We start from the raw sequence: 24,198 nt of genomic DNA, 5'->3' as shown, positions 1-24,198 counted from the left end.
TAGCTGTTCCTTAGACAGGTGGGGGAAGCCAGAGGGTAGGCTGCATAGAGTAAGTAGGTGCGAGCCTACTTAGAATTTAGTAACTTAGGCAACCAGATTCCCATTGGAAAGTGAGAGTCAGAAGATCCCAGGTAGATGGGGGAAAAGATGTGATCTTCTTTGCCATCTTCTCTGTTTCCGAAGTGGCAGAGAAAATGTAAACACACAGAGGGTCTAGCTAGAGAAAGGGTATTTGAGGTCTTATCTGAATCTGGTTGTTGAGACGGGATCAGTGGTTGCTGGCTGAGAGAAGCTCAGCTATTAATGACTCAGTTATTACAGGCCATGAAAGAAACTATCAAAAGGGTGTAACGGCTAACGCTGAAAGTGTTTGGCTTTGGCTGACTGAAGCTTTAAGTAGGCTAAAAGGTTTTACAATGCCTAGAAGTATCACAGGCAAGAGCATTTAAAGGATTTCTTTAAAGTAGAAATGGAAGCTAGATATTTAGGAATAGCAGTTGAAGTTATCAGAAAGTTCCTGACTTTTACCTAGGTGTTCTATTTCTTTTCATCTTGCTCTAATCATATTTTTTTCTTAAAACTTATACAACATAGTGATTATTTAGTAAAGTTCCATCTTACTGAAAAATAATCTATATAGATTGGACTGCGGGCTTCATCTTTCACATCTGCTCCCTACATCTGGGCAGAATCCACTTGCTAGTTTTGGTACTCAAACATATACCACCAAATGGGTTCCTACCCGAATTGCAGGAAGAAAAAACCTAGGCTCTAAGAGATAGGACTTGCATATTGAAATCTATTTTAATGGCAACAATAGGTGCAAGGTCATAATGTGTGTGTGTGTGTGTGTGTCTCTCTCTCTCTCTCTCTCTCTCTCTCTCTCTCTCTCTCTCTCTCTCATTTTTTTAATAGCTTCACCACCACAGTGGAGTACAGTGGAGGGCACATTGTCAGACTGAGATTGAATGAGTAAACAGTCGTAAATTAACTTTTGGGGGGAGCTCATTACCTATTCAAGTAGACGCTAGGGGACCATCATTTTGTTGGAGAAGGGTTTTTCGCATTATGTGGGAGGTAGAATTGATGAATCCTAAAATGTCTTTCAACTCCTTAGATCTATGATCTTCCAAATCAAACAGGCACTTCAAAATTCCCCTGTTCTTTGCTACAGAATACCGTCCCCTTGCATCTCTCTGTCTCTCTTTTGCTCTCTCTGTCCCTCTCTGTCTCTATCTCTCCCTCTCCTTCCCTTCCTCCTTTCTGCCCTTCACTTAGTCAGACTGCCATCCTATTACTAAATCTTAATCTGTAACATCTCTTGGCGTTTACCCTTTCATTCAGTTTCCTGCTTCACATGCACCCTCTTGATATCCTTCCAGCTCTTCTTTCTTCACTTTCTCAAACTCACACACTCCTTCCCTGCCTCTCTTTCTCTTTCCTTCGTGTACTACTCCTTCCTCTCCTTCCTCCTTTGCTCCCCCTGCTTCATTTTCCATCTTCTCATCCCCCGACGGTCTCCCCCTCCTTCCCGCTCTCTGTCTTACCCTAGTTTGGAAATGCAGCAGACCTCTGAGCCTGCCACCATTGGATGCCAGGGGCTGTCACTCTGCGGCAGGAAGAGCTCCTATTGGTCGGGCTGGAGGCTGGTAGGGAGCTGACTATAAAAGGTGGGGCCGGGGGAGGCTTGCGGAGCGGCTCTGACAGGACAGGGTCGGAAGGGGACTCCTGGCAGGGAGCTGAGCGCCTGGAGCTGGGGTGCGGGCACTGGAGCAGCGGCTCTCCGCACTAACTCTCCTCGCCTCGTCAGCGGGGCCCCTGCCTCAGAGCCCGGCAACTTGCGGCCGTCGCCCGTGCAGCCTGAGTGCCCCTTGTCTCCCCTGCACGTGTCGCGCCCCGCGCGCCCCGTCTGGCCGTCGCGATGAGCGAGGTGAGAGGTGCTGCCTGGCCCCGCCGCTGCGGACTAGGGCTGCGGCGCGGGGAGGCCGCGGCTCGGGGTCCCAGGGCTGTGAGGGAGGGTGCTGCAGCCCAGAGCCGCTGAGAATCCTCCCGGGACGCCCCCTGCCTCTCTGGGAAAGCTCCCACCTTGGAGTGCTGGGGAGCGATTGGAAGAGGGAGGCTTTAAGTTCCCTGACTGTCGGTGGAGATTTGGGGGGACTGGAATCGATTGTAGAATGGGAGGGCTGAGGTCTCAGGTCGTAAGTTTTATCCTTAGGATACTGCCCTCTGCATAGGTCTTACTGCTCCAAGGTTACTCGGGCTTCCCTTCACTCCCCAGACTTCTGACAAAAACATTAGCTTCTGTCTTCCCTCTCCTAGGGCTGTATTGCTTTTACACTCCTCATGTAGCATTCAACGGAGAACTCCAGCCCTCGCCCCCTGGGGTGGCCACTTCGCCCCTATTAGGAAGGTGGCATCCTACCCTCCACTCATTCAATCAAGAACCAACCGTTGGAGGGACCATTCTGATATTCAGAAGACTTGTAGTGGGGGCCTGTCTGGCTGCTGGGGAGATGTCCCCTTCAAGAGTAGACCTCCTTCTGCAGTGCTTGTTACACCCTGAGTCTCCACAGGGTCCGTGGTCATCCGAACCAGACCCAGTCCATTAACTGTGATTTCCTCTATTCAAAGAACACTGTCCATCCGTGGGGGTCAAAGCAGAGACTGGGAAAGACCTCTTCCATTGTTTGACTGCATTTTTAGGCATCCAGAGACAAGGATCTTCCTTTCTAAGTGAAGTCAGTATGGGCAGTGACATCACAAGCTTGCTCTCTGCACCCCCTTTCCTAGTACCCAGGATCTTGTGTTAAATCCAACATCTCAGCTATATGCCAGATCCCAGCTCTACTGCTTGCTAGCTATGTGGCCTTAGGCAAGTTTACTAAGCCTTTCTCTGCTTCAGTGTTTTATCTGCAAAATGGGGGTAATACTGGTCGTTCTAACGATTAAATGAGATAATATATGCCAAGTACTGAGAACAGTACCTGGCAGAGAGTAGGCACTCATTGTATGTTAGCTATTGTTATTATCTCCATCTCACTTCTAAAATTAAAAAAAAATTATTTTAGAGTATTTCAGAAAACTAGCATGAGAAGTGTCAAGGATACAAGGTTAGTGCAGGGGTAGGACCCTGTAGGTCTCAGTTTAGATCTTCATCTTTAGTAGGAGCTCTGCTGGCTCCTACCAAAAGCTCTCACCCAGGGAGCCAATTAGTGCCAACTACTATGTTTTGGTTGCCATGTCCACTAAGTTTATCCTGGAAAATTCAGCTACTCTGGGGGCTGCAGATGAACTAAAGTGGTTTCCTGTCCCTCAGATAGTTGTGACTGTGACCACAGCAGCCTTTCAGAAAGAAAGAAAAGGAAAAAAAGATTCAATCTTCTTTCCTTTTGCTTCTTTCAGCCCTAATGTGAGAAGAGAGGTTTTCTTTGCCCTCTCCCGTTGCAGAGCACAGGCTCCGGACGTGCAGGCTCAGCAGCCATGGCTCACGGGCCCAGCTGCTCTGCGGCATGTGAGATCTTCCCGGACCGGGGCACAAACCCGTGTCCCCTGCATCGGCAGGTGGACTCTCAACCACTGCGCCACCAGGGAGGCCCTCTTTGCCCTCTTTTCACTGAGGTCTAGAGTTCAACGCCCCCCTAGTGTTTCTAAATCTGAAAGTTGCAATTCAAGCCATCCCCTGGAGGTTTGTGATCTGAAGTCTATGCCAACATGAAGATGTGTGGTTAGCCTGTGCTCTTTAGGGGAAGTGCACAGCCTCTCTGTAGGATACACTACAGGGGCTGGGATCTAGGGTGATATTTGGTAGAGTGACAAAGCTGTCACAAAGCAGTGTCAAGAAAAATAATTTGGTGTTTGAGGGGAAAGTCAAGTCTTGACTTAGCAGCTGTACTTGACTAGCCTCGATCAGGAACTCAGTAGAATGAAGAGAGTGGAATCCTTGGATGGGTAGTAACTGACAGTGTCTGCAGGGCTGCCTGACCTCCCAGGCTGTCAGAGTGAACTGGTCCTAACTAGCAGTTTAGTCGTCGAAGCTGCCTCCTAATACAAAGCTGAGCCTGGCTTCAGGGATGAGTATTTATAAAATCCAGAAGCAGCCACCTGGGCTTACACAGAGATCAGCTGTCCCTGAACCAGATACCCAAAGGGCCTCTGCTTCCCTAGAGGCCAAGACCCAGCCTGTTTTCTTCCTCTTGTAAAAGCTATGAAGAAAAGTGGAAGTGTTGCCCAGAGCTCTGAAGCTCTAGGGAGACTCCAAACTTCTTTCTCTCAGCCCAGCCCCAGGGGTCTCCTCTTTCAGGCTGGAGCCCAGGAAAAGCCCTGTGCACTCTGAATCTTATGTAAGCTTCACCTCCCCCACCTGCTTATTGTCTTGCTTCAGTGAAACTGCATGAAATGAGAGAATTTGGGATCTCTTTAAGAGATTTCCATTTCAAATGAAGAACAAAAATTGGGGAGGGGGTCTCCAGACCTAGAGGAAAAGTGTAGGATCCTGGTGACGCTGCTGGGGAGGGTCTCTGGTTATACTTTCCCTTCCTGGCTCTGCTGTCACTCAGTACTGCAGCAGAGCATTCCCCTGTGAGTGTGTGTGTTCGTGTGCAGAGGAGCTGCAGGGGCTCGTCTCCAGCTTGTCTGCATTCACAGCTGCAGGCAGGACTTGATTGCTGTGAATCACAGTCTATCTCTTATAGTTTAATAACTTTTTGCTAGTTTCGGTGAAGAATGGGGATGGGAGATGCATTCCTATAATCCCTTGTCATATGGTGTAGCTGGCGGCTTAAAGCACACTTGCAAGTTCTTCTGTGATCCTGTTGCCCTTCTCAACTGTAAAAAGCCCAGCTGGAGGAATCCCTTGGTCCAGCCGTCATTCTGCTGAAATGGGGCTTATGTATGACTGGTAACTAGTTCCACGGTGTCTGCCCCATAGTGTCTGTCCTCAAGCTGGCAGGGGATGGAGCAAGGGACAGATCAACTAGAAACCTCACTAGACCCAGTACTCCCTCCTTTATTATTCTGCTTGCTGTCCTCCTAGGTAATAGGAATGGGATATCACACTTTGGGGATCACATTCTCCTTCCTGTGCATATCTGCCTGAATCTACAACCTCCTCCACAATGGAAGTTTGGTCAGGGTGACATCATTCTGTTATGTCTTCTGCGAACCATTTGTTAGGGAACCTGGTAGGGACCTGGAGGAAATCCAAGTTTCTCTCTTTCTCTCTCATTGGTATTTTATTATGATGATGATTATGTGGGACGTATAAAACAGAAGAGCTGGATACTGGAGAGCCTTCCACCTCTAGAAATATCTGTCTTCTGAAGTAAGAGAAACCAGAATTTGGTTCCAGAGCTTGCTCATCCCTTTCTCAGTCACCAATCCAGGTTGTTGGCTTTAGCTGCTTGAGCAGGAGACTGGCTGATAAAAGTGGATGACTTTGTCATCCTGTGACCTGGGAATATAGTCTTCTCCCTCAGCTGCAGCTGTTATCAGTAACACCTTAGAATGTCAAGTCTCTATAGGGACAGGCACCGTAAGTATTGTGGCTGGAGTCCGAAGATGCAAACCTTATGTGTCTTTCATGTCTGTCCATGGAGAATCTTAACTGATGACAGTGATGGAGATAGGGCTGCAAAGACAGCGGAGGAAGTAGGATCAGGTCGATCAAGACAAGTCACTAGCTTGTCTTTTCAAGGTAGTGGTTCTATGAATGCTTCCCCCTGTTTTCTTTCTGTTCTTCTGTAGTTCCAAATTGACTTTCATGAGTCTATGTTATCATGGAAAAAATAAGCTTAGTTTTGCAAAAATCCTTCTATCTAGAAGAAATACAGGTATTTTTTTTTTACCAAAAAAATCTCAAATAATATATCAAAACATTTTAGCGATATAATTTCAGATTTGTCAAGGAACCCTAAAGATCATCTGGTCCAGGGCTTCCCTGGTGGCGCAGTGGTTGAGAGTCCGCCTGCCGATGCAGGGCACACGGGTTCGTGCCCCGGTCTGGGAAGATCCCACATGCCACGGAGCGGCTGGACCTGTGAGCCATGGCTACTGAGCCTGTGCGTCCGGAGCCTGTGCTCCGCAACGGGAGAGGTCACAACAGTGAGAGGCCCGCGTACCGCAAAAAAAAAAAAAAAAAGATCATCTGGTCCAATCTCCTCATTTTACAGATGAGGAAACTGAGGCCCAAACCTTATCTAAGTTTATACAGTATTAGAACCAACACTGGGGCATAGAACTGCTGCCTTCTTATCCCCAAAGAACTTTCCCTAAGACTCTTTTAACATGTGACTCCAGTGATAGAATGGTTTAATTTACATGCAACTTTGAAGGAATATATTACAAATACTTTCTATAGGAGATCTAAGCAGTGTGATTTAATAAATCCTGAGCAAGAGGATAGAGAGAGAGGAGAGACCAACGTAGAATGATATGTACCAACGGGGTAAATTTTGATAGAATACTAGACAGGGTAAGCACTATTCTTCCTTATGCAAGATGCCTAGTCACCTTAAAAGTGAGTGCAATGAATGTGCTGAAGTGGAGTAGGTAAGTTAATAGGAGTGTAGGAAGGCGGAAGTCTGGAGGTTCTCTTTTCATGCATTCTTAGTTTCTGGTGTCCATCACTGATTATCATCACTGTAAAGAAACAAGGACCAGAAGGAGAGGTTTTCTTTCAGAAAAGAAAGGAATGAGCAATTCTCTTAACTCTAAAGTATTTGACTTGGAGGATCCAGTGCAGAAAACAGGTATCTAAGTAAAATTGCGGTACCTGATAATCAAACAGATGCTGAACATTTACTCCTCCTTCATTTGGCCACTTGACTTCCAAAGAGAGTACCAAGGCTTTGGGAGGAGAAATCTAGAAGAGGGAAAGAAGAACACGTTAGGCTGGCAAAGTAAGTGATGAATGCTAAGTGCATGATTTTCTAAATCCGTACTCCAGACCTGCTGCTCAAAGTGACTTGCTCCAGAATTATTTTACCTGCAAGAGTAAGCCAAGTCAGAAGCAGATCCCAAACCACTTTTTCTAAGAAATCTGCACCCCTGCAGGTGCCTGGATCTTATCACGTTCTCCTCCCTGAAGCCTGATTATTGTTTAAGTCCAGGCTGATGCCAGAAGGCGGGCCCACCTAGGTTTCCCAACCCCCCATCCAGGGAAAAGAGGTGCCATTTACCCTTCTGTTGTCCTTGGTGCTGCCTCCCTCCCCCACAAAGCCCTCCAGCTGAGCGTTTGCCTTGTAGGCTGTGGTGGGATTAATACATTTATTCTTGGACAATAACGTCATGGGTGGGATGCACACTGAAGATTCCAGTAATACATGATGCTTTGGCACTACTCTCTCCCCCACCCCCTACCCCCAGTATGGGGTGAAGGCACAGCTCCAAGCTGTGTGCAGAGCACTGCAAATAACTACTCATTAAATTGTGGCAGCCCATGCTGGGGGGAAACGGGCGGGGGCTGTTGACTCACCGCATACCATGAGCTGGCATAGCCAAAGAATTCTGCCTGACTCCAGTGAGGGGTACTGCTATTTCAGGAAACAGGGGTGGGATGGCTGAGCGGGGAAGGACAGACCAGGGGGCTTGGGAGCTCGGACTGCTTAGGTTGTATTCCTGTCTCTAAGGTATTTGGGTTATATTCCATGCATTAGGAAACATTAGGAAAAGAATGTGTGTCTGTAGAACCTGGAGTAAGGATTCCTAGTTCTTTTTCTGTTATTATCTTGAGGGTGACCTTGAGCAAGTCTTTCTGAAGCTGTTTGAGGACTGCAGCTGGTTGCTGCCCTGAAAGAATTGAAACAGTTCCAGCAGTGCTCCAAAAACAGCAGTCCAGGGTCTTTCAGGGGCACCAGGGGATCCCAAAGGCCTCTCTAAGGGTCTTCAGCAGTGAACTTCATTTATCATTGGGGGAGAACATGTCAGCAGGGATAAAAGGGTCCCCGGGGGGCTGAAGCCTCTTTGTCACTACTTGAAAGCAGATGCACTAACTCCTGTCTCCCTTCACTTTCTGCATCTCTAAAGCAAGCAGGGAGCTTACAAGGCCTAGGATTTATTTCAATACTAAGGCAAGAAAGGGGTCTTTGGGGCTCGTATTTAGGATTTTTAGGATTCAGGCCCTTTTTAGATTTCCCTGCCCTGGACTATAGGACAGGATTCTGAGTCCTTGTGCTTATTCATCTGAGCTAAGTGATCCTAACAGTACTATAATGTGTATATGATGTGTTTTCATTTGCCCAGCATCCAAGATATATCATGCAAAAGCAGAGTATATGTGATCCAGATGCAATGAGGTGCTCCTTTGTTCCTGTCTGTTGCTGCTGTTAACAACCTGTGATACCTCTTTAAAGACCCCAGTGGGATGAGGCGTAGGGGGAAATCTGGGTAGTTTACCTTTCCCATGGTTAGTTCTAAATTGCTGCTCGGAACAGAGGGGGTGACACTATCTTGCCTCTTCGCGTGACAATGGTTGCTGTGGCAACACCATTAAAGATGTAAGAGACAAAGAAAGGAAGAAATGCAGCCCAAGAAGGGGGCAGGGCGAGTAGCTCCTAGAGTTATAGGGTACCTATTCCCCAATAGTGACAGCTATAGGGAAAAAGCACCTAAGTCGCTACCACTTTGACTATTTTCAGGTGCTTTGCCAATACTAACAAACTATCCTTCTGATACAAAGGATTGATTGAGGAGATATGGTCTATTTGCTCCTGAGGACTAATCATCTTCTCCCTGTGGTCTACAAAAAAAAAAAAAAAAAAAAATAGGGTATGTTTGTGTCTAAGGGTTCTTTGCAATGAAACATGAACATTAATGGAGGTGCTGTATTGGAGGTCCCCTCTGGTACACCTATGACCTGGGAGTAGCTCCAGGAGGCTCCAGGGCTACAGACATGGGCAGCTGCTATACAGAATACAATTTCTGCCCAAGCCGACTATTGTTGGGCCCTTTACCAAAGGTTTAGAGCTATTGTCAGCACTTTTGGGGACAGACATTGGGAATACAGGGAGATTGTGATTTCCAGGGTTGGTTTAGAATAAAAAGAGAACAGTTATGAAACTCCTTTGGTAGCAGAATAAGCCTCAAGGGCCCTTAGAGCCATCCCAGGTACTCCCTTCCTCCTTCAGTCCCACTTAGTGAAGATATACTCTGTGGCAGCTCTACTTTTTGATTCCGGGTCTTGAGCCAGGCAACACCCCAGTAACTTGTCCTATTCTTATATTCAATCCACAGTTACATTACTTCAAAATAATAACAATTTATTTTGATATATGCTAGGTATTTTGCATACATTTTTTCTAGTTCTTTTCACCTTTTAGGATAGATATGTTTTCTCTTCTGCAGATGAGATGTCTGAGCACAGCAAAGCTAACTGATTTATCCAATGTCACACAGCTAGGAATGGGAGAGCCGGGATAGTCAATGCAGATCCAGGATATGAACTCAGATCTGTCTACCTCTACCTAAGATGACATATTGCTTCCACCAGGAATTTGAGGCTTGAGAAAATTTTAATTCACATAAACAAATATCTACTGAGTACCTACTATGTGCAAGACATAGGTTGCAGTTACTACAAGTGATACACAAATAAATGGACCGTGCTTTCAAGGAGATGGACTCTGGTGGGGTGGTGAAGTTGGGGAAGGGGAGGTAAGACAAATACACAAGAACTATAATACAGGTAACATGAAATACACTCCTAGAGAAGTTCTTCCCCTTCATCCTCAGCTGTATTTCAGGCACATCTACTGAAGTGAGGAAAAGCAATGCCCTGGCTTCACAATCTCTGAGCCAGCTACAGAGTGAGGCCCTCAGCTATCTGAAAGCAAATTAGACTTCAGAAATCGTGGTGAGGTGGCAAATACAGCAGAGTAGGAGCTCCCTTCATTTGTTCAACATATACTGCTAGACCCTGGAGTGAGTAAGATAGACACTGCCCCTGCCCTCATAGCGAGTTCCTCATAGGAACTTGCACAGAAGTGGAGGAGACAGACATTAAATAACTAATTAATAAATTATTATTTAATTACATTATTTATTATTTAATTACATTAGTAACAAGTACTACTAAGGAGAAATACCAGGTGCTGTGAAAACTTATGACTGTCCTAGCCTAGTCTGGGGAGCTAAGAAGGGCTTCCTGGAAGAAGGAACCCTTAAGTAGAGCTCTGAAGGATAAATAGGAATTAACTAGGTAAAAGGGGAGCAGGGGTAAGGGAACCATGTGCCAAGGTCCTGAGGTGAGAAGCAACAGAGATGAGGTTACCGAGGTAATCAGAGGTTGCATAATGTAAGACCTTTTAGACTGTGTTAAAGATTTTCTCCTAAAAAAAAAAGAATTTTCTTCTTTATCCTAAGAGCATCAGTAACCACTTGGGCTATTACCGTGGTCCACATAAGAAACAACTGTGTTAGGATGGTGGAAGTGAATGGATTAAGAGATATTTGGGAGATAAAGTTAATAGGACTTAATATTGAATTGGATATGCAATGTGAAGGAAAGAAAGGTGTCAAGAACAATTTCTAGGTTTGTGGCTTGTACAACTGGATGAAATGGGGAATACCTTGTAGAGGACTAGGTTGGGTAGGTAGGATTATGAATTTAGTTTGAGACACAAAGAGTTTGGAGTTCCCATAGAACATCCAAGTGGAGATGTTTTATTTATTTATTTAAAAAAATTTTTATTTTATTTATTTATTTTTTTGCGGTACGCAGGCCTCTCACTGTCGTGGCTTCTCCCGTTGCGGAGCACAGGCTCCGGACGCGCAGGCTCAGCGGCCATGGCTCATGGGCCCAGCCGCTCCGCGGCATGTGGGATCTTCCCGGACCGGGGCACGAACCCGTGTCCCCTGCATCGGCAGGCGGACTCTCAACCACTGCACCACCAGGGAAGCCCAAGTGGAGATGTTTAACAGCTCAGAGGAGATTTCTGGGATAGAGGTATGCAGTCTGCCCTCTGCATCCACGGGTTCCACCAACAGCGGATTGAATTTCTGAATCTGAGGATGCAGAACCCATGGGTACTGGAGGGCAGACTGTACTGTGCCATTTTATGTAAGGGACTTGAGCATCTGTGGATTTTGGTATCCCTGGGGATCCTAAAACCAATCCTTCTCGGATACCAAGGGAAAGCTGTACATTTGAGCCGTCAATGGCATTCTGTGCGGTTCAATATGGTAGCCACTAACCACATGTAGTTATTTAGCTTATTAGTTATTAATAAATTATTAACTTATTAAATAAATTTATAAATTTTATTCCTCAGTTGCACTAGCCACATTTCAAAATACTCAATAGCCCCATGTGCCTAGGGGATGCCATATATTGGGCAGCACAGATATAAAACATGTCCATCATTGCAAAAAGTTCTTTTGCAGGGGTCTGCAAACTTTTTCTGTAATGGGCCGGGTAGCAAGTATTTTTGGCTTTGTGGGCCCTGTGGCCTCTGCTGCAATTACTCAACTCTGCTACTGTGGTGCAAAAGCAGCCACAGACAATATGCAAACAATGGGCATGGCTATGTTCCAGTAAAATTTAATTTAGGAAAACAGGCCGTAGACCAGATTTGGCAGCGCGCAGTAGATAGCTGACCACTGTTCTATTGGATGGTGCTGTATACATGATAACTGAAGTCATAGGTGCAGATAAGATCATCTAGGAAAAGAGAACAGAAGGGAGCCTAGCCCTAAACCTCGAGAGCCCCCAATACTTAAATGTTGACAGAAGTGTCCAGAAAGATAGGAGAAAAACCAGGAAAAACTGTGATGTCCCAGGAGCCAAGGAAAGAATATGTGTCAAGAAAGGTGAAATGATTAAGAGTATTGAACACTTCAAGAGGTCAAGCCAAGTGGACCTGAAACTTTTGCATTTGATTTCTTATCATAGAGCACATTGGTTTTCTAAAGAGGCATTTCAGTGGAGTAGGAGTAGAAGCTAGGTTGAAGTGGGTGGGAGAGTGTGTGGGAGGTGAGGAAATGGAGACAGTAAGTGTTCTGAGAAGTCCAGCTATGAAAAGAAAAGAGATGTGAGAGACCCTGCCCCCACCCCTTCCCCAGACACCTATCTACTCTACCTTTCTAACTGGTCCTTCTCAGTCTTTGCTAGCTTCTTGACCTCTCTTAACCTTCTTTCCCCTTAAAAAAATAACATTATTTAACAACTTATTATGTTACTTGTATAACTTAATAAGTTAATAAGGTATAACTTACATGCAGTAAAATATACTTTTATCCGGATATAGTTCTGTGAATTCTGACAAACATATACATCATGTAACTGCCACCACAATCAAGATATACAGCAGTTCCATCATCCCCAAATTCCCCCATTTTCCTTTATACTCACCCCTCCCATGACCTCAGCCCTTAGCAGCCACTGATCTGTCTGCTGTACCTATAGTTTTGCCTTTACAAGAAATGTCATATAATTGGAATCATACAGTATACGTGTATCCTTACGGGTCTGGCTTCTTTCACTTAGCATAATGCCTTTGAAGTTCATCCATGTTGTTGTATGTATCAGTAGTTCATTCCTTCTTTAATTGTTGAGTAGTATTACATTTTATGGATGTATTACAATTTGTTTACCCATTCCTCAGTTGAGGGACATTTGGTTGTTTCCAGTTTTTGGTGATTGCAGGTAAAGCCATTATAAACATTCACCTGCAAGTTTACGTGTAGACGTACGTTTTAATTTCACTTGAGTAAATACCTAGGAGTAGGATTGCTGGGTTGTATGAAAAATGTACACTTAAGAAACTTCCACACTAGCTGTTCCATCTTACCTTCCCATCAGCAATGTCTGAGAGCTCCAGATACTCTGTATCTTTGCCAGCACATTGTATAGTCATAAAAAAAAAACCCAACAAAAACACGTGTGTGCATGTATGCGTGCATGCGTGCACACGCACACACACACACACACACACACAACCCCCCCAAAACAACAACAAAACATTCTAATAGCTGTATAATGATATCTAATCGTGGTTTTAATTCAAATTGCCCAAATGACTAATGATATATATTTTTTCATGTGCTTATTTGCCATCCATGTATCTTCTTTGGTGAAGTGTCCAAATATCTTGCTCCTTTTTACAAACTGTATTCATACTATTGAGATTTGAAAGTTCTTTATATATACTGGATACAAGTCCTTTATCAGATTTGTGATTTGCAAATATTTTCTTCCAGTCTGTAGTTTGTCTCTTCATTCTCTTAGGACTGTCTTTCAAAGAGCAGTTTTTAATTTTGATGAAGTCCAATTTATAATTTTTTTCTTTTATGGACTATGCTTTTGGTGTATCTAAGAAATCTTTGCCTACCCCAAGGTTGCAAAGATATTTTTTCCCTGGATTTTCTTCTAGAAGTTTTATAGTTTTAGGTTTTATATCCATTTCAAGTTAATTTCTGTATAGGGTGCAAGACATAGATTGAGGTTTCTTTGCACTTGACTATCCAATTGTTCCAGCATTATTTTGAAAGGACCACCCTAACATTTTATTTATTTATTTATTTTTATAGATCTTTATCGGAGTATAATTGCTTCACAATACTGTGTTAGTTTCTGTTGTACAACAAAGTGAATCAGCCATATGCATACATATATCCCCATATCCCCTCCCTCTTGAGCCTCCCTCCCACCCTCCCTAACCCACCCCTCTAGGTCATCACAAAGCACCGAGCTGATCTCCCTGTGCTATGCTGCTGCCTCCCACTAGCTATCTATTTTTACATTTAGTAGTGTATATACGTCGATGCTACTCTCACTTCGCCCCAGCTTCCCCCTCCGTCTCTCCCCATGTCCTCAAGTCCATTCTCTATGTCTACGTCTTTATTCGTGCCCTGCCACTAGGTTCATCAGTACCTTTTTTTTTTTTTAGATTCCATAATATATGCGTTAACATACAGTATTTGTTTTTGTCTTTCTGACTTACTTCAGTCTGTATGACAGACTCTAGGTCCATCCACCTCACTACAAATAACTCAATTTCATTTCTCTTTATGGCTGAGTAATATTCCATTGTATATATGTGCCACATCTTTATCCATTCATCTGTCAGTGGACATTTAGGTTGCTTCCATGTCCTGGCTATTGTAAATAGTGCTGCAATGAACATTGTGGTACATGTCTCTTTTTGAATTATGGTTTTCTCAGGGTACCTGCACAGTAGTGAGATTGCTGTGTCGTATGGTAGTTCTATTTTAGGTTTTTAAGGAACCTCCATACTGTTCTCCATAGTGATTGTATCAATGTATATTCCCACCAATAGTGCAGGAGGGTCCCCTTTTCACCACACCCTTTCCAGCATTTACTGTTTGTAGATTTTTTGATAATGGCCATTCTGACAGGTGTGATGTGATACCTCATTGTAGTTTTGGTTTCCATTTCTCTAATAATTAGTGAGGTTGAGCATCTTTTCATGTGCCTCTTGGCCATCTGTATGTCTACTTTGGTGAAATGTCTATTTAGGTCTTCCGCCCATTTTTTAATTGGATTGTTTGTTTTTTGATTTTGAGCTCCATGAGCTGTTTGTATATTTTGGAGATTAATCCTTTGTCTGTTGTTTCATTTGCAAATATTTTCTCCCATTCTGAGGGTTGTCTTTTTGTCTTATTTATGGTTTCCTTTGCTGTGCAAAAGATCTTAAGTTTAATTAGATCCCATTTGGTTTTTTCTGTTTTTATTTTCATTACTCTAGGAGGTGGGTCAAAAAAGATCTTGTTGTGATTTACGTCAGAGTGTTCTTCCTATGTTTTCCTCTAAGAGTTTTATAGTGTCTGATCTTACATTTAGGTCTTTAATCCATTTGGAGTTTATTTTTGTGTATGGTGTTAGGGAGTGTTCTAATATTATTTTACATGTAGCTGTCCAGTATTCCCAGCACCACTTATTGAAGAGGCTGTCTTTTCTCCATTGTATGTTCTTGCCTCTTTTGTCATAAATTAGGTGACCATATGCACGTGGGTCTATCTTTGGGCTTTCTATCCTGTACCATTTATCTGTATTTCTGTTTTTGTGCCAGTACCACACTGTCTTGATTACCATAGCTTTGTAGTATAGTTTGAAGTTGTGGAGCCTGATTCCTCCAGCTCCATTTTTCTTTCTCAAGATTGCTTTGACTATTCTGGGTTTTTTGTGTTTTCATACGAATTGTAAAATTTTTTGTTCTAATTCTGTGAAGAATGCCATTGGTAGTTTGATAGGGATTGCATTGAATCTGTAGATTGCTTTGGGTAGTATAGTCATTTTTACAATATTGATTCTTCCAGTCCAAGAACATAGTATATTTCTCCATCTGTTCACCCTAACCTTTTAATATTGGGGTTCCTCAAGGCTTGGTCCTAGACCCGCTTCTTTTCACTCTAGTTGTGGTTGAAGAAGGAATTCAGATTGAGGAAGGCTTTTTCTTGTTTTTTCGGTTTTAAAGAAAGGAAGAGGTTTTATTTATAAGCAAGTCAAGAGAATTGATTGTGAAGATTCCTGAGGAGGAGAAAAGGGGAATGGGATCTAAAGCTCAAATGGAAGGAAAAGACATCATCTGAATGCTGATAAATGCCCTGGAAAGAGGTATGGGGTCAGGAAAGGGAGGATATTGCTGTGTCATATCCCTCTCTGCAGTCTCTCAAAGTTTGAAGACAGAAGACCCCTAAGCCAGCAGACCTCTCCTTTTCCTCTGTCCACACTGGAAGGGAGAGTCCACAACTTTGAACTGCAGAGGAAACAAAAGTATACTCATGGAGAATTGACAGCTACTGCCAAGATGATGGAATGGAACATTGGAGCACATCAGGCCCAGAGGTGAGGAGAAAAGGAATACAGGAATGTAGGCAGGGAAAGAAACTAGGGCCCTCTAGGGAAAGGCAAGAGTTGATGGGCCTCATAGTTGCTAATTACATGTTGAGAAGTAAGAAACATTTAGTCCTGTGTAGGCAGTGAGGCTGAACTGAACCAAGCTTCAACTCACTAGAAACTTGGAATAACAGGCTTAAATGTAAGCAAGAGAGTCATTTGAAATGGAAACCAATAGGATGATCCTGCACATGGAATTCTCAGAATCTGAAAGGCTAGCATCTGGCCCTGGGAGTGAAAAACACACATACAGGCTATGGCTAACCCCCAGGGGTCAGCCCGGTATGTGTCAGGAGGCCCACTGGGCAAACATCAAGATGAAAGCCAGAATCAGCATGGCTTGCTCAACTAGCAGAGCAGGAATCTGAGTCAGTAGGCAAGGTCTGGGATCAGGTTCTCAAATTACAAGTAAGCTTTCCCCCTATTGGGAGGACAGGACCCTCTAGAGTATATATCAAGCAAGTGTTGGGGACTATGGATTGAGAGACTGGTCCTTGAATACAGCTGCCTAACTGTGGGAATGGAAGGAAATCATGATCTCTAGGACTTTCCTCCTTACCTAGGGATTGCTCTGCTGTGTGGGAGCACTTGTCTATTTAAATCAGTTTCACACTGGACATCCTTCTCATGTGGTATGTATGTACCACATGCATACACGTGCTTACGCCTTTGGCTGGAGACGGATACAGCATAGCATAATGTTCAAGAGGGTGGACTCTGGAGTCAGACCACGTTGGTTCAAATCCTGGCTTTGCTACTTCTTAGCTATATCACCTTAGGCAAGTTAATTAACCTCTTCTGGCCCTTAGTTTTCTTATCTGTAAAGTGAGACTAGTAACAATACCTATCTTATAGGGCTGTTGTAAGAATTAAACATGTTAAAGTACTTAGAACAGTGACTGGCACAAAGTAAATATTATATCAATATATATGATTATTAATAAGATGAGGTGGGGTGGCATTCTAAAGTCCTTGATTTCTTCCAGTTCCCCTAGATGGGTCCCATAAGGAAAAGGAAGGATTTGCTAAACCATTTCACTGTTGTTGTTATTTCTGGTCAGAAGAGCTCAGTGTTGAAAGAAGTAGAAGAGCACCTGAGAGTTTCCAGTAATCCATACCTGGCTAGAATGAGAGGCTGAGAGAGAGCGGCTGAGAAACGCTCACCTGTCACAGCTCTTGTGGGTGAGCACTGATCCTCTGGAGTTGTGAGTTTTTGTAAGAGACACTCTTACAGCACATGTGGTTTCTGGTTCATCCAGAGTGGACCTCCGTGCCTCCTTGGTTTACCAGAAATATGGTTAATCTGATGGCTGTCAGATGGATGCACCAGAGGACCTTGATTCATCTAAAATTGCTGAGTTTCTGGAAGATACACAGGAGGCTTGGGGCAGAGACCAGGGGCCAGGAAAGGGCTGAGTATGACGTAGAGGGTGGGAGCTAACAACCTGTGATCTAACTGCCCCCACCTCCCACCTCAGCAAATCACTAACCACTAAATCCAGAAATCCATAGTGTTCAGAGTAGCTATTTGAGAACTGGCTGGAGAGGGTACAGGGAGGAGGAGCAGGTTGAAGCCCCAGCGTATTACTTTTTAGCAGAAGGTGTGAGAGAGATTTCAAGGGGCATTGTGAGTAATAGGGGTTTTCTTCTCCTTTACAGAACCCTTTTCTAGTCTCCGTAGTGACCTCTCATAAAGTTAAGCCAAATGGAGCTGAGAACCCCTGGGTGGCTAGACAGCAGCTGAGCCATGGCTCCATTCCAGGGTCAGTAATCTCAGGAGAGACTCAGGAAGGTGACAGCTGGCAGGGCGGAGGGAAAGGGGTGGCGAGTGTGGTTCAGCCCTGGCAAATATTCCTGCTTCGAGGATTATCAAGGTTAGCTGATATGAGAAGGAAGGCAGAGGAAGGGACAGTTACTCGAGGGGAGATTTTTAGAACTGGGGTCCAGATTTTCCTCCAAAGGGGAGGGATGAAAGAAAAGAATTGGTGGATTAAGGGAACAGGCTTAGAGAGAGAGAGAGGGATAATGGTTAAAGCAAGGATCAGATTCAGGGATTTGCTGGCAATAAAAAAAGGAGGGTTTGAAGTCAGAGATCGTGGGACTATAGAACTTGCCTCTTGACCCGTGACCCTCTTGTCAGGACTATTGACTATTATCCTATTACTAAACACCCCATCTATCTCATGCTTTTGCAGTGTGGACAGACCTCTTGTGATGACAGCGTGCCAGTGTGGAAAGCGTCACCTAGCTAACTACTGGGTCACTACATTGATCATGTGCCAAATATATATATATCGACCACAGGAAGATCATGGGAAAAGAAAGAGTAATGAGTGGCCAGTCTCCCAAGAGTCTCAGGAACAACCCTTCCTCTAATGGAAACTTTTTTTTTTTGGTCATAAGGGAGACTAGCAGGAATTCCATAGGGTTTGGGGAACACCCTTGTGCATGTTCTTTCAGATTTTTAAATAAAAATGTACATATACATACATAAGCAAGCAATATATTTTACAAAAATTGGAACATATCAACTTTTATTTGTAAATTTAATTATTTTTGGCTGCACTGGGTCTTCGTTGCTGCGCATGGGCTTTCTCTAGTTGTGGTGAGTGGGGGCTACTCTTCATTGCGGTGCACAGGCTTCTCATTGCCGTGGTTTCTCTTGTTGTGGAGCACGGGCTCTAAGGTGTGCAGGCTTCAGTAGTTGTGGCTCGCAGACTCTAGAGCATAGGCTGAGTAGTTGTGGCGCACGGGCTTAGTTGCTCCGTGGCATGTGGGATCTTCCTGGACCAGGGATCGAACCCGTGTCCCCTGTATTGGCAGGCGTATTCCCAACCACTGCACCACCAGGGAAGCCCCCAGCGTTTTTTATCTTAATAATTTTTATTTTACTTTAAATTATTATTTTCTTATTTCCCCCTAACTTTCTGTTAGAAAAATTTATCAGAGTTGTTCAATGCACATCCATATCTTTTCCAGCTAGATTCAGTAATTGTGAATATATTAGCATATTTGTGTCAGCATGCAACGGTATTCGATCTTGTGGACATAGCACAGTGGCTAAGAGTGTGGAGTTGGTCTGCCTCGGTCCCAGAGCCAGTTCCACTGTTTTCTAGTAGTGTGGCTTGACCTTGGGCAAGATCTTTTTTTTTTTTTTGCGGTACACGGGCCTCTCACCGCTGTGGCCTCTCCCGTTGCAGAGCACAGGCTCCGGACGCGCAGGCTCAGCGGCCATGGCTCACGGGCCCAGCCGCTCCGCGGCATGTGGGATCTTCCCGGACCGGGGCACGAACCCGTGTCCTCCGCATTGGCAGGCAGACTCTCAACCACTGCGCCACCAGGGAAGCCCTTGGGCAAGATCTTTAACATCTCTAAGCCTGTTTCCTCAACTATAAAATAGGATGACATCTCAGAGATTTCAGAGGATTAAATGGGATACAGTTTGGCACATAATAAATGCTCAGGAAGTATTATTTGGATACTTGTCTTATCTCCTCACTCAGCCTGGAAGATAGGGACAATATCTTGACTGGTTTTACTTTATTTTTTTTTTTAATTTTTGGCTGTGTTGGGTCTTCGTTGTTGCAGGCTGGCTTTCTCTAGTTGCGGCGGGTGGGGGCTACTCTTTGTTGTGGTGCTCGGGCTTCTCACTGCAGTGGCTTCTCTTGTTGCGGAGCATGGGCTCTAGGTGTGCGGGCTTCAGTAGTTGTGGCGCGCGGGCTCAGCGGTTGTGGTGCGCGGGCTTACTTGCCCCATGGCGTGTGGGATCTTAGTTCCCTGACCAGGGATCAAACGGGCATCCCCTGCATTGCAAGCCGGATTGTTAACCACTGGACCACCAGGGAAGTCCCTTACCTGCAGAATTTGACACAATTAATCACTCTTGTCTCCTTGAAATAGTTTCTTCATATGGCTTCTAAAGTACTATAATCTCTTGACTTTTCTCCTGGCTTCTTCTCAACTTCTCTTATAGATTTCTCCGCATTTCTACAACCTCTAATCACCGGAATGCCCCAGGATTTGACCCTTTTCTCCTCTTTATCTGAACTCACTCCCTTGGTGATCTCACCCAGTCTCATGGCTTAAATGCCAACCACATCTTAATAACTGTCTAATTTATATCTCTAGGCAAGAGTCTTCTCTTTAACTCATCTTGAATATCCAATAGCTTATAACAACATCTCCTCCTGGTAGACAGTGGACTTGAGGATGGTGGGGGGCCGGGGGCCAGGGGGTACGGGGTGGGGAGGCTGAGACAAAATGAGAGAGTAACATTGACATATATACACTACCAAATGTAAAATAGCTAGTAGGAAGCAGCTGCATATCACAGGGAGATCAAGTGCTTTGTGACCTCCTAGAGGGGTGGGATAGGGAGGGTGGGCAGGAGGCTCAAGAGGGAGGGGATATGGGGATATATGTATACGTCGAGCTGGTTCACTTTGTTATACAGCAGAAACTAACACAACATTGTAAAGCAATTATACTCCAATAAAGATGTTAAAAAAAAAACAAAAAACAAAACTCCTCCCGGATAATTAGATAGGCAATCTCAAACTTGTCCAAAAACAAGCTTCTGATCCTTTCCCTAATACCTGCTCCTCCTGCTGTCTTCTTCATTTCAGGAATTGGCAATTTCATTTTTTTTTTCATTTCCTCAGTCCCAAAACTTTGGAGCTATCCTTGAGTTGTGTCACTATGCCATTTAACCAATAGTCGTAGCTTGAAAATACAGTTGGCCCTGTGTCTGAGGGTTCTGCATCCGTGGATTCAACGAACCAAAGATTGAAAGTATATAATTTTTTAAATTTCAGACAGTTTCAAAAAGCAAAACTTGAATTTGCTGCAAGCCAGCAACTATTTGCATAGCATTTACATTGTATTGACAACTATTTACATAGCCTTTACATCGTATTAGGCATTATAAGTAATCTAGAGATTTTAAGTATGTGGGAGGATGTGCATAGGTTATAGGCAAATACTTGCCAATATACAAATAAATGCCATTTTATATAAGGTATTTGAGCGTCTGTGGATTTTGGTATCCTCGGGGATCCTGGAACCAATCTCCTGCGGAATCTGAGGGACAATTGTATACCTAGAATCAGATCACTTCTCACCACCTCCACTGACACCTTTTTGATCCAAGCAACCATTATCTCCTGTCTAGTTTTCTGCAATAATCGCCTAACAGATTTTTCAGCTTCCTCCCTAATGCCCCTTATGTGCCAATTGAAGGTCTCTAATGGCTTCTCATCACCCTTACGATAAAAGTCAAGCTCCTTAAAAAGACTCCCAAGGCTTAAAAAGACTCCCAAGGTCCGACGGAGTCTGCCCCAACTCCCAGTTATCTCTGATCTCATCTCCAACTGTCATTCACTCCAGCTACGTTGGACTCATGCTATTGCTCAAACACTCTAGCCACACCTCCACCCCAGGGCCCTTGAGAGCTCTTGCCCACCACCTACAGCCCTTACTCCCTTATCTCCTTCAGCTCTTGGCTCAGATACCACCTTTCAGAGAGGCTTTTCCTGACCACTCTGTATAAAACTGTATTTCTCCATTCCCACCTGGCAGTCACTACCTCCCTTCCCTGTCTTTTCTCTATAGCACTTATCACCACTTAACATAATAATAATTTTTTTATTCATTTGTCTATCTATATCCTAGAATGTAAACTCCACGAGGGCAGGGTTTTTTCTGTTTTGTCCTCTACAATTTCCCTAGCACCAATCAATACTTGTTGAATAAATTTTGATGACTCTTCTCCCTCTCTCTGATCTCAAGACACACTTCTTCAAAAGACTAAGGGATGGACCTGGTAGTAGGAGGGCTTGAAAATGAGGATGGTGAGTCTATGGGGATGGCACCTTAATACTTCTGTGAATATCTAATATTCTGATTTTTCTTTTCCAGCTTAACACCAAAACATCCCCAGCAACCAACCAGGCAGCTGGCCCAGAGGAAAAGGGTGAGTGGGGGTGGACTAAGCCGTTTGCAGGGCAGGTAAATATAGGGACATGAAGACAAGTAGGGCTGTAAGCCTGGACGCTCCTAAAGTCAGATGTAACAGGAATAAGAATGTGATAAGTGAAACAAAGCACTAGGTTAGGACTACTATATCTATAAACTTCCTTCCAGTTTTTCCTAAGAAGTAAACCTACTAGAATTTACGCTTTGATTTTAGAAACTGGCTCTGGAATGCTTGGAAACAGGTACAGTGATAGGAAGAAACTCATCAAATGATCCCAGCCCCTGTCTCAATCAGAACTTTAGGGAAAACAGGGGAAAGTGAGTGTGCTGTGGGACTCTGAACTGTAGGATTTAGGAATAAGTGGTGATAGAAGACATTTGTCATCTTGGTTCAAGAGTTGCAAAGCTTCTGAGTACCTACTATAACTAATTCTCTGCGTAGGTACCCTGACTCAAGCTTCTGGGAGAGTTATCAGGCATTCCGGGTCCTAGCAAAGATTGAGGGACCTCACAGAGTCCAGTAGAAAGTGGACTTTAACCACTGTATTTGGGGCCTGGGAAAGGGTCTGGGGCAATTCAGGTTTACTCATTAATGAACCTCTCAACTATCTGCAGGGAGAGCTGGCAATGCCAAGAAGGCGGAGGAGGAGGAGGAGATTGACATTGATCTGACGGCACCAGAAACAGAGAAGGCTGCCCTCGCTATTCAGGGCAAGTTCCGGCGATTCCAGAAAAAGAAAAAGGATTCCAGTTCCTGAATAACCAGCCTTAACCTTCACCTTGCTCCCTTCCCTCCCCTTCTCCACAGCTCTGACTCCCATGTATCTTTGTCTCCTTGTCCCTCAAGCTTCTCGTTGAGGCAAGTTCAACACTTATACATTATTTTCTCTGGCCTCTCAAGCCATCGCAGCCGCAGAGGCACAAGGAACACAGGGAAGATGAAGAATTCAACAGGCAGCCACTTGCTTAAGGGTGGAACATTTTCTCCTTGGGATACAGCTTCTTGACCAGTACCTGTGCCTGCCCTATGAGGCTGAAGAGCAAGAGGATTTGAGGTTGAGAGAGGGACCCCTGACGATGTGGGAGGGAGGGAAAAGCCTTCAGAGTAGGGTGCCCGAGGGTGGGGCATATGCCCTTTTCCACTGGTTACAACATTCACACTTCAGGTAGCATTTTTTACCTTCACATCCTTCTCATCAGGACCTCAACTTCCCTCCTATGAGCTAAGCCACAGTGGGGACTGGAGCCTCCCTTTCCCCTGGGCAGACCTAAATCAAACTGCTCCCATGTTAGTGCATGCTCAGTAGATTAGTTCCAAGGAAGGCCGACTGGGACTGGTAGAGACAAGGAAAAGTTTCCTTCATCGTCTAGTCTAGAACCGTAAGGGGCAGAAGTGGAAGAGGTTCAAGGGGCCACAGGCAGGGAAATGGGAAGATTTGGGAAGGAAATCGCCAGTTGATTTGGGAAGAAAAGAAAAGTGAAGGAGGAGGAGATCTCTAAGGACACAAGTTACTGCTGGTAAAGGTGTACCATATGAAGGATTCTTGGGGCTTTGTTAACCTGCCTACCTCTAACCCCTCATGCCTAGCCACCCCCAGAGGCCACAAAAACCAAGTGACCCTTGTAGTTCCCACCTGCCCCACGGTGGAGTCAGAGCAGAAGTGGAACAGCCACTCTATGTGATTTTAGCATGTTTAATAATTATGAAAACAATAAACAAAATCCTCAAGTGGGGCCTTTTGACCTCTACTTCTGTTTTTTCTTGGGAGGAATATGAATATAAGCCTGAGCTGGCCTCAGGGAGGGTGGTAGAGCAACTGCGCGGATTACATGATGGCTCAGGAAACTAACACAGACCGAAGCCCTCTCCTACCTTCCTTCCCTGACCTTGTCCTCACCTTGATTCACCACCCACATTGTCTCTACCTGCTGCTATTTCCACCCCCGATGCTCCCCTACAAGGGTGCTCATCTCCTTCCCTTTCCCCTTCCAGCGAGCACACGCTTGGTGGATCTGCCTCTGAAAACAAACCCCATCTTCCCTTCCTCCCTCTCCCCAAATGACCTGTGTTAGCTGTCCCTCCTGCTTTGTCTTCCTCCCACGACCCTCCTCCCCTCCCACTGTTTTATCAAACAGGAGAAGAAGCAGATGATGACTCTGGGTCAATAGAGAGCACCACTGTCACGCTGAAGATTTTAAACCATGAATAAAATGATGGCTTACATTGCTGAGAAATGATTTCTATACATTGAAACCAGAAGCCAAATGCTTGAAGGTCGAACAAGGAACGCTCTCTCTCCCCCATTCTCCTCACTTCTTAGTACTGATTTAAGAATACAGAAGCTGGAACCATGCAGCAGCTCTGAATAGGAAGC

The 24,198-nt window shown here is 44.6% G+C and overlaps 1 protein-coding gene across 2 annotated transcripts; it reads left to right on the top strand.

Moving 5' to 3' along the window:
• Window positions 1–1,706: 1,706 nt before the first annotated feature.
• PCP4L1 (Purkinje cell protein 4 like 1) lies at window positions 1,707–23,572 on the top strand. Of its 2 annotated transcripts, none has more exons than XM_060134619.1 (3): window positions 1,707–1,930; window positions 21,767–21,821; window positions 22,439–23,572. In XM_060134619.1, exons 1-3 carry the CDS (start codon window positions 1,922–1,924, stop codon window positions 22,579–22,581), a joined length of 207 nt encoding a protein of 68 aa, XP_059990602.1. In that variant the 5' UTR covers window positions 1,707–1,921; the 3' UTR covers window positions 22,582–23,572. The 2 variants fall into 2 exon arrangements, with proteins under 2 accessions (XP_059990602.1, XP_059990594.1); XM_060134611.1 differs by lacking the exon at window positions 1,707–1,930 and adding an exon at window positions 15,544–15,799.
• Window positions 23,573–24,198: the final 626 nt, after the last annotated feature.

The sequence above is a fragment of the Lagenorhynchus albirostris genome, chromosome 2 (assembly GCF_949774975.1).
Source record: "Lagenorhynchus albirostris chromosome 2, mLagAlb1.1, whole genome shotgun sequence".
Taxonomy (NCBI): domain Eukaryota; kingdom Metazoa; phylum Chordata; class Mammalia; order Artiodactyla; family Delphinidae; genus Lagenorhynchus; species Lagenorhynchus albirostris.
The sequence above is the reverse complement of the archived record's forward strand: the minus strand, read 5'-3'. Positions and strand labels throughout refer to the sequence as shown.